Source organism: Chroicocephalus ridibundus, chromosome 3, assembly GCF_963924245.1.
Source record: "Chroicocephalus ridibundus chromosome 3, bChrRid1.1, whole genome shotgun sequence".
NCBI lineage: Eukaryota > Metazoa > Chordata > Aves > Charadriiformes > Laridae > Chroicocephalus > Chroicocephalus ridibundus.
Window position 1 is genome coordinate 15,452,684 of NC_086286.1, and position 10,070 is coordinate 15,462,753.

At 39.4% G+C, this 10,070-nt stretch overlaps 1 protein-coding gene across 3 annotated transcripts in view; it reads left to right on the forward strand.

The window, feature by feature from the left end:
• FBXO11 (F-box protein 11) overlaps positions 1-10,068 on the forward strand; it is a 78,119-nt gene extending 68,051 nt beyond the window's left edge. For 2 of the 3 annotated variants that reach the window (XM_063328119.1, XM_063328120.1), the window contains exons 12-23: positions 1,528-1,745; positions 2,074-2,159; positions 2,238-2,332; positions 3,432-3,554; positions 3,660-3,745; positions 4,109-4,185; positions 4,297-4,440; positions 5,323-5,433; positions 6,608-6,715; positions 8,073-8,181; positions 8,589-8,687; positions 8,766-10,067. In XM_063328119.1, coding sequence (XP_063184189.1) covers positions 1,528-1,745; positions 2,074-2,159; positions 2,238-2,332; positions 3,432-3,554; positions 3,660-3,745; positions 4,109-4,185; positions 4,297-4,440; positions 5,323-5,433; positions 6,608-6,715; positions 8,073-8,181; positions 8,589-8,687; positions 8,766-8,895 — 1,386 coding nt within the window. In that variant the 3' untranslated portion in view covers positions 8,896-10,067. Of the gene's footprint in view, positions 1-1,527; positions 1,746-2,073; positions 2,160-2,237; positions 2,333-3,431; positions 3,555-3,659; positions 3,746-4,108; positions 4,186-4,296; positions 4,441-5,322; positions 5,434-6,607; positions 6,716-8,072; positions 8,182-8,588; positions 8,688-8,765 lie in introns of all 3 variants that reach the window. The other variant, XM_063328118.1, reaches the window with a different exon arrangement.
• The last annotated feature ends 2 nt before the right edge of the window (positions 10,069-10,070 follow it).

Consider the following 10,070-nt stretch of genomic DNA (forward strand, 5'->3'; position numbering starts at 1 on the left):
AAATAAAACAAGTCTCACAATTAGCGAGACTAAATAACTAATTTAGGCGACTACAGGAAAAATGGTATTTGGACGAGGTGCCTATGAGGGTGACAAAGATCCGTGAAAGCCGGGCCGCTTTCCTTTTGCGTCAGATGTTTTACCGTTTCAATCAACTGATGACATGTATATAGGTAGTCTTTTGCATGACGAGGACTTTTACTGCTAAAACTATAGCTGGAGTCATACGGGTTGTTTATACTATAGATGGCTTTGCAGAGCACAGACACACAGACATCTAGGAGAAAAGAAAGATTGGTTCACGTTCTCTTTCAACCATGTGTTTTTTGGATGTAAGGGACTGTGATTTTGGCTGGCTCTGTCAGTACTGCTCTGAATGTCACCTGCTCTGGTTTTAGTCTTGCCCTCTGTAGCTGCCCGCTGGAGATAGTCTGGGTTAGAGCTTTCAAGAGCTTGTAGCCAAGCCATCCACAAATTAAAACACATCACTTGGTGGTTGTCTACCATTTCTAGTAAGGGACGCTTCCTCTTTTTCAGTTGTTTGGTCTCTGTTCTTTTAGCTGGGAAAAACGGGCATATAACGCCATTAAAGTTCACCTCAAAGAATAGGTTGAATTTTAGTATCAAAACGTTCTAAAACCGTGTCAGAAAAACGCTCTGAAAGGAATCACACAGTTAATTTGCGTGGCCCTGGAATGAGCTACAATCAGAGAAATCATCGGGCAGAAAACAGCCGTTTTGCCAGATGAATTTTGGGGTGGACCAGTTCACCCTCTGCTATGCGAGTGCTTATAGCAGGAGGAGGAGCATGCTGGGACTGGCTTCGTGGAATCTCTCTTTATTTTTCCCTTCTCCGTTGGTCTGCTGTTTATAAAGCATTAGTTCAAATACAGTTTTGTTGTAGGCCTACTACAACTAATGCAGTGTCTAAACAGAAATGTACACCATTTAAAAAAAAAAAAAAAAGGGGGGGGGGGAGTTTACCAGTTGGCCACTCGAACCAGTCCCTGCCCTGGAAAAATTACTCATCTCCCACATCCAGATGTATTTATTCTGACCAGTTATAGTTATTCCAAAGAAATTTTGGATGCTTCTTCCTAAATAAATCATATTCTTACTGAATATATATGGTTCTGGGTCTGAAAATAAGTAGGTAGTCTTCTCCATAGCGCTGTCCTTTTTATATTGGACCTGTGGGCTTTATGGCCCCTTAGGAGCTATTAAGGAAACCTGATACTCGGTCCTCTTCCAGCTGCTATATCCAGAGTTGCCATTTTTTCTTGGTATTCCGTGGATAGTAATAAATAGCAATACAAACAGTGTCTTTGAAACAGTATTTTATTTGGAGGGGAAAAAAAAATATAGTGGCAGTAGCTGTTTTAATTAGCTCTATAACTACTTACATATTCTCGGTTTTGGTACTGTTTCCTTTTAAATCAGGATTGTATTTAGAGGGGAGGGAGGGAAGGGAATAACCTTCACTTTAAAAAGGACTTTTACAGGAAACCGCATGTTTTGTGTCTTAAGGGCTACTTTGAAAGCTGCAACATACATAGAAACAGGATAGCGGGTTTTGAAGTGAAAGCGTATGCCAATCCTACGGTAGTTCGGTGCGAAATCCATCACGGCCAGACTGGAGGAATCTATGTTCATGAAAAAGGAAGAGGACAATTCATAGAGAACAAAATCTATGCAAACAATTTTGCAGGTGTTTGGATTACCTCAAACAGTGACCCAACAATAAGGTATCGTTTTCCTCATTGATATTTTACTACTTAGAAGAGGAGGCTCAATGGGGATGGGAAAACTGCAATTTTATTTAATTTGTTCATAATGAACTATAAATACTCCTGGAATATGTAAAAATGAAATTGCTGTCTGTGTTTGGCTGAACTGCATTTTTAACTTGCGTGTATACTTGGAAATATGTGTTTCTCAGAACAACAGAACATGAATTCTCTATTTTTAAATCTGAATATCGTACAGTCCCAGACACTACATACATGTATAGTATTATACAGTGTATTATAATCATTTCATAATGTGAAAATTTCATATGCTTTCGTTTCTTAGGGGCAATGCAATTTTTAATGGGAATCAAGGTGGTGTTTATATCTTTGGTGATGGAAGAGGCCTTATTGAAGGAAATGACATTTATGGTAAGCTAATGTGCTTATTGCGTCTTGAATTCTGAGGAAAAACAAGTGAGTTGTATTAAGTAACACTTTTGTTAACAGGTAACGCGTTAGCAGGAATACAGATTCGAACAAACAGCTGCCCCATAGTTCGACACAACAAGATTCATGATGGTCAACATGGTGGAATTTACGTAGTAAGTATTACCTACAAACAGGTATACAAACCTGTTTTCTGTCCATATAAATGTTTGAAAAGGGTACCCTATGTAAAACGTTTGATTGTACTTACAATTACTGAATTTCTTATATTATAAACTAGTTTAATTATGATAGACTGAAGCTGGTGCTGATGTTTAAAAGATGAAGGCTCTTACGAATGTCACTGAATTATTTCTATTGCAGAGTAAAAAAAATTAAAATGGGGTAGATGACAGAATTTCATCATTTCTTGGTTAAGAGCTTTTTAAAGGTTTAGTTATCATAGTAGTTTGTCGTTATTTAAAAAAAAATAAATCGGAAATCTGTTCAACTTTTTTGGAGTGTAATGTGTTTACCGCTAACCTCAGAAAGTTTTTGGGTTTGTTTTTGTTTGTTGTTTTTTTTTCCTTCAGGATGATATACATAGCAATTGCTGTACCGTCGTGTATTGTAAAAGTGAGGAATAAAGCGCAGTTACCAGCGTGTGCAAGGGCTCTGCTAATTGAACAGAAAGAGCTGTCAGGTTCCCTTAAGCAATATTGAGTTTTGCGAAATATTTGCGTTATCTTTCTGCCAAAAGTCACCTAAGGTTCAGCTGATGCTGCCAGCGTGCAGCTTCATGGGGTCATTCTGTAAATCTAACCAGAACAGCTTACCCTGACCAAGGATACTGTTGCTTTACTTCTAAGTGCAAACACGGGGTAAAGATCGTTACCTTGAGCCGTGCCGGTCTCTTGTCAGTGGTGGACAGGACAGGGTGTAGGTTCAAGTGCCAGGTGCCAGAGCGTTCATCTGGTCGCGTGGCGCCGGGGTGGTCCCTCTTGTACCAACAGCTAGCAGAGATCTGCAAATACTACTGCAGAGCCTTGAAATATAATGATCTTACATGCAGAGCCTTCTTCCTTTCATGGCAAACATTCAAAATCATGATGTACTGTTCCTTAAAAAAAAAAAAAGAGTGAAAATATGTACTGAAATAGCAAAGAATTACTTTGCTACAGTAAAGAAGCCACAGTGAGGAGGGATGGGTACAGCCAGAAAAACAGTATTGGCAGTTAGACGGTTTTCTCAACTCTTCAATTGTCTTGTATTTAGCATGAAAAAGGACAAGGTGTGATTGAAGAAAACGAAGTTTACAGCAATACTTTGGCTGGAGTCTGGGTGACAACAGGGAGCACTCCAGTCCTGAGGAGAAACAGAATACACAGCGGGAAACAAGTGAGTTTTGCTCAGTGGTTACAAGGGGGCCGTAGAGAAGAAAGTTCTTCTGTATTTTTATACTTCGTTACTTTGGAACTAATAATTTAACTCTCGATGTGTTAGGTTGGAGTTTACTTTTATGACAATGGACATGGCGTGTTAGAAGACAATGACATCTATAATCACATGTACTCAGGGGTTCAGATAAGGTAAAATGTATTCTGATTATATGTCAAAACAGACATACTTTGTTTTGTGCTCTTTTGTGTCTTTTTAACTGTTCTCGTCATTTTTTTTTTCTAAAAATAACTTTTTTGAAATCAAATATGTCTGAATTTCCTCTGCTTCAGATTATACGAAAGTTATTAGCAATAGAGCCTGGATATTGACTAGAACGCGTGGCCTTTGAAGTCTGTAAAGCTAAAATATGTTTGCATGTATGGAAATAACTGTATTTTAGTAAGATTTTTAAGCAGTGAGATCTGTGGGGCACTTGTGTAGAGGTGTGTTTGGGTGGCCTTGGGAGATAGTAAACTGTTTTAAATGGCTTCTTTGCTTACGTTTCTCTCTAGAACTGGAAGCAACCCCAAAATTAGACGCAACAAGATCTGGGGTGGTCAGAATGGTGGTATTCTTGTCTATAATTCTGGTAGGTTTGTTTTTCACGTTCATCCAGAATTGTTTATGTTCTGCATTATTATCTCTTCCTGTTTATTGCCCTTTTTGATTTTATTTTTTTCCACCCTTCCTTCAATTTTAGGGCTTGGATTTATAGAAGACAATGAAATTTTCGATAATGCAATGGCTGGTGTATGGATTAAAACAGACAGTAATCCTACACTAAGAAGAAATAAAATCCATGATGGAAGAGATGGAGGCATCTGTATATTTAATGGGGGAAGAGGTAGTTTTTTTCCCTTACTGGCATATACTGAATATTCTGGATAAGGGTTTAATTTCAGATGAAGCTGTGTCCTTTTTAAAGCGCTCTTTAGAAACCTAGCCCTTGTCTTCTGAAGTAATAAAATAGTTATAACGAACATACACTGATGCTTTTTTAGCCTTAATTACATCAGTAATACTGAAATCTGTGGGAGGCAGAGAGGTAATTAATCTCATCCAAGACAACTATTGCATTGCTGCTCAGGACAGTCCTTTTATCCCATCTGCTTTTGTAAGCTTTGCCGTTTGACTGAAAGACAGTGGTGAATTCCAGTCGTGTAGCCAAAATCACGCGTCTGAACAGCTCAGGTTCTGCCAGTGTCAATGATTCAGGGGGCGAAAATAAGATCTTTAAGGAATCTCTTGTATACTTGTGAACTTAGAAGTGGTCCTCCTCTGAAATCCCTGAACTGTTGCGTGTCCTGATACCAGCTTCTGGTACTTGGTAGGCAATCGCTTGCTGTAAATGAGCTTTAATTTTAACTTAAACATTTTAAAACAATCCCGTCCTGCAGTAACAAAAATGCAAGTAAAGTTTTGCTTTGTCAGGCTGCTTGTTTTAGAAGACAGGAACAGAAAGAGGTTAGGAAAAACTTGGAAAGTTGAAAAGGCAGAGTGTTTCCTCAGAAATAAAATGGAGTTTTTCTCTAACGGTGCATACAATCCCAGATTCTATTCTGTGTACTGAAAAAAATACACTTAGATGGCTATTGGTGGGTGTTCCCCAAATGAAAGGAATTAGCAGGATAACGATACGTGGGATCTTGTGAAAATATTTCCCAGGATGGTTACAGGAAAGGAAGCATTCACAAGCTCAAACGTCACATTTGTTGGTCTGCCGTAGGGCTTCTGGAAGAGAACGATATCTTCAGGAACGCTCAAGCCGGTGTTCTGATCAGCACCAACAGCCACCCTGTGCTAAGGAAAAATCGAATATTCGACGGATTTGCTGCAGGTTTGTGTTGTTTAAAGCAAATTTTGAAGTGTTAGCGCTCTTCACGAAGCTAACTCTGAGTTTCTTTACCCCACGGTATTTAGACACTTTAACAGAGGTTGGGATGTCCGTCAGCGCATTCTAGAAATCATTTGAGAGTTCGGAATTGTAGCCAGAATATCTTTACCGCGTTCTCTGGTATTAGTGGCCTGTTGAGAAACAACACACGTGCTGCCTTCTCATTTTCCTGTGAAATACTTCTTCATTAGCTCATTTTAGAAGTAGTGGATAAAGGTGTCTAGGACATATCTATAGTTGATCTGCTGGATGCTGGTTTGAATATTTTATCACTGCTTTAAAACCTCAGTAACAGAGCAAATATACATTTTAAAGAGATTTGAATTGCATCTCAAGTGCAACTTTCTCACTCCACAAACTTGAAAAATTATTAAAATGAGCACTTCTTACTCCAAAAGAGATGAAGAATGTTTAATAGTGATTTTTGTGCAATTTACTGTTTAATGATCGCAGTTCCATACATCTTGCATTCCCATTCCATTTCAACTAAAATTGCATTCTTGAGTTTTCTCCCATCTTTCTTTCAGAAGAAGCAAGTTTTCTGAGAAGAGCCTCTAAAGGTGTTGTTTCAGTGTGGTGGGGGGGAAGGATAGGTTGCTGTCAAGAGCAGTCCTGGACAAATGACTTGGAAGAGACGGGTTACTGATAAAAGCTAAGATTTAAAGAAATGAATTTTAGGTGCCCATCTTGAAAACTTTTTAAAAAAGATATTTTTAAAAGGGTAAGATATGTGCACAAGAATGTTTAAATCCATGTGAAGATGACAGCTTTAAGCACCCGAAAATCATATCCCCCTTGAAAATACACGATCCCGGTACCATTTGATTATCAGATAAACGAGTAGTGTATTGTTGCTGCCAGAAGCCGTGCGTGCCAGCTGTAGCTCTTTGAAGGGATTCAACAGAAATATTTGAACCTCAGTTTTATAGAAAATTGCACTGCAATATCTAGCCGTGTCATTTTCCTTTTTATCCCATGAGCTTATGATGGGTTAAAAAAAAAAAACCAACCAAAAAACCAAACAAACTACAGACGATGAGAGGTACAAATGCGCCATGTCTAAGGATTTAACTTTCCCACTTTCTTTTCTCTTCTTTGTTCCCCTGACCCACTAAAGGTATTGAGATAACAAACCACGCAACTGCAACATTAGAAGGCAATCAGATTTTCAACAACCGCTTCGGAGGTTTATTTCTAGCATCTGGTGTCAACGTCACGATGAAAGGTGAGCCTGAGCCCTCGTTGGGTGTGTTTGTTCACTTTGCTTTTTTTTTTTTTTATTTGGTGCTGGGGTTTGGGTTTATTGTACTGTTTTTTCCATTTTTGGCTCAGATTTGGTACCACCTTAAGCTGATTTGTAACTAGGAGTTTCAGCTGAAGGTAATAAGCTAAGCTAAACTATCTCAGATTTTTAGACAGCCAGACACTTTCAAAGGTAACTTAAGGTTTTCCTATCATATTAAAACTCTGCTATTAGCTCTTCTGGCTCAAAATTGTTCCCGAACTGGTTACTGGTCTTTGGCCCATCTCAAATTCCAATTCTAAGTTAGTATCGTGGAAAGTCTTTTGTCACATATCTGAAAACAAGTGTCTAGTAAAGAAACACGCCTCGCTTGGCTTTTAGGATCTAAAGGCATGAATATTCACAATCCCAAATGGCTTTTTTTCAGAAAATAAGAACAGTTTATATACATAAAGCTCCCATGTATAGTGAGGACCTGTGTGTGAGACAGGATCCTCTTGGAGGAAACTGGAGTGATGGTTTGAATGCCAGACAGCTCTGGGAGGTTATTCGAGAAGAAAAAGGTTCAGTTTTGCAGAATTTTTCCCTGCTTGGCTGTACTTGTTATGCCTTTTCCCGTTTATTCTTTACACCACTTAAAACGCAAGCTCTGGCTCCCTGCTTCACAGGCCCTGGGCTCACTGACTGCATCAGTCGGTGCCGGGATGCTGCTGGGAGCGGGCAAAACTAGTTTGAGGTGCACTTTGGGACGTGGCAGAAGATCCAGCAGCTGAGTAACAGGAAGGCTTATCAAATCCGCTGTGCCTTGGACACGTCTTTTAAATGCTGAAGGTGGTCAGACCCAATTCCCACTTCCGTTGTGTTGGGAAAGTGCCTTATTCTGAAACCCGCCTGGGGGAAAAGCCATGCTTTTCTGCTTTCTGAGGGAGGCGTAAAACTCCTTACGGTAGATGAGAGGCTTTCAAACGTTTGGTTTTCAGACTTCTCAACAGAAAATGTAAGCCTGGTGGGAAGGCTTGTTTCTCTAACCGTTTATTCACAAACCAGTTCACACTGAGCATTTAAATGAAGGCTTATCGGGGACTTCATGCAACGCGGGCAAAGAGGAGGAGTCTTTCTGGTCTGGGGAGTGCACTGTGCTGTCTGGCCACCTGCCTCGTAATCTGGCATGGAGGGTTTGATATGCTTAAATGCCCAAACTAAGACGCAGGCATAGAACTAACTGTTCCTAATAGGTTTAGCTCTTAAAAGGGACAGGGGGCTGGGGGAGCTCTGCTATAAAAAAAAAAAAAGGTCATTGATCCAGGTTTGATTAGTTCTTGGCTTCCCCCCCCAACAGATAACAAAATAATGAACAATCAAGATGCCATAGAGAAAGCTGTCAGCAGAGGCCAGTGTTTATACAAGATATCCAGTTACACCAGCTATCCGATGCATGACTTCTACAGGTAACAAGTTCTTTTCTGTCCCCTACAGTAAAGTTTTAAAATAATCACAGTTCCTGTTCTAGCAAGACGCCTGGAACGGCTGCCGTATGTTCTGTTAACACACAAACGTGCGCTTGTCCTCAACTGCAATGGAAGAGGATTAAACAAGTTCCCATTGTCTTGAACTGACTGTGGGCTTGAGGAAAGTGTAGTGTTGCTGTGAACCTCAGCCTAAGTCCGGCAGAACTGCTTTTTCAAAACAAGCAACCAAAAGCATGCCGTGAAATCCAAGTTCACGTGAAACTCTCAAGTTTTAGTGTTGCACACACCCTTCCTTTGGTGCCGTTCTGCCCCCACGCCCCCCCCGAGCGCTTCACTCAGCTCATCAGTTTTTTGATTCATGTCTAATGTTGTGTATTTTACTTCAGATGTCACACCTGCAACACCACAGACCGTAATGCCATATGTGTGAACTGCATTAAGAAGTGCCATCAAGGACATGATGTAGAATTCATTAGACACGATAGGTATGTTTCGAAGGCGTATGTTGAGCGATTCCGACAAGGCGAGTGAAGTAGAAACTAAAGAGCTCTCTTTCTTTGTAGGTTTTTCTGTGACTGTGGTGCTGGAACACTGTCGAATCCCTGTACGCTTGCTGGAGAGCCTACACACGATACAGATACACTATATGACTCTGCTCCACCTATAGAATCTAATACATTGCAGCACAACTGAATTCCTTTCAGAAAGCAAGTCCTGCCATTCTAATATCATAACTGTTCAAACTTTTTTTTTGGAGGAAGTTATACTTGCCCATTTCTGCAGAAAGAGACTGTATTAAAGCGGATGTGTGAGGTGTTGACACTATGGAGCTCAACCTACCAAAAAAGAAAGTGGCAATATGTTGACTCAGGATAACAGAACTGGGCGTTTTAGCATTACTGTGTAAAACAAAGACTTTGAAGGGACAGAAGTGAAGACAAATAAGCTGCAATTTTGTACAGATACCAACTTCTGAAAGCTGGTGTTTTTACAAGTAGCATTGAAACGCAGTCCAATTTGCAGTAGTACTATTCTGTAGACAAGCAGCATTCTTTGTTGCTGCCTTTATGGACATGGGTACCAATTGCTTTTGTAACATGGTAAAAAAATGTGAGCTAGCACTTCTGCATTTCTTTTGATTTTTTTTTAACATTTATTCAGATTGAGAAATATGATTTTAATGCTTTAATCTCATGTAGTTTGTTTCTAATTTCAAGCAAAAAAAAAAATCTTATTGTACTTGAATGTGTCCTGTTTTGTTAGCACACCTAGACTTGCTGTAACTGTACTCATGTCCCAGTATGTACGTTCTTTCTATGAAAGAGAAAACACTAATCTTAAATTATATCCAGCAATTTTTCTGGTGTCCTCTGAAGTTAGAATAATCTCCTTCCCTGCCCCAGCAATAGTCTGTACTCAAACCACCCTAACAAAAAAAAAAAAGCGAGTGTTTTAATGAGACTTCCTAGACTATAATGCACTATAAAACAAAGTACCCATGTAACTAAGTTTTGTGAATGAAATTTTACTATGTTTTAAAGTACACCGTAGAAAGTCTCCTCAAAACAGTCTTGTACTTTACTCTGTTCATAGTTTTTTTTGAACAGTCTGGACATTACTTACGTAACCTGCTGGAAATCACAGCAATTTCCTGCTCTAATGAAGCTGAGACAAGTATATATACAGCCCTATACAGTTTCATAGCTTTTTTCCATTTATGTGTATTGGTGACAGTGGGTAATCAACAGCCTGAAAGTGTATGCATGTACCATAACATCTAGACTTAATATATTGTGGAGTACTCAATAACCATTATGTAGAGGGTAGGTAAGAATTAAAGGGTTTAATTTCCTAGGAAAGACAATGGA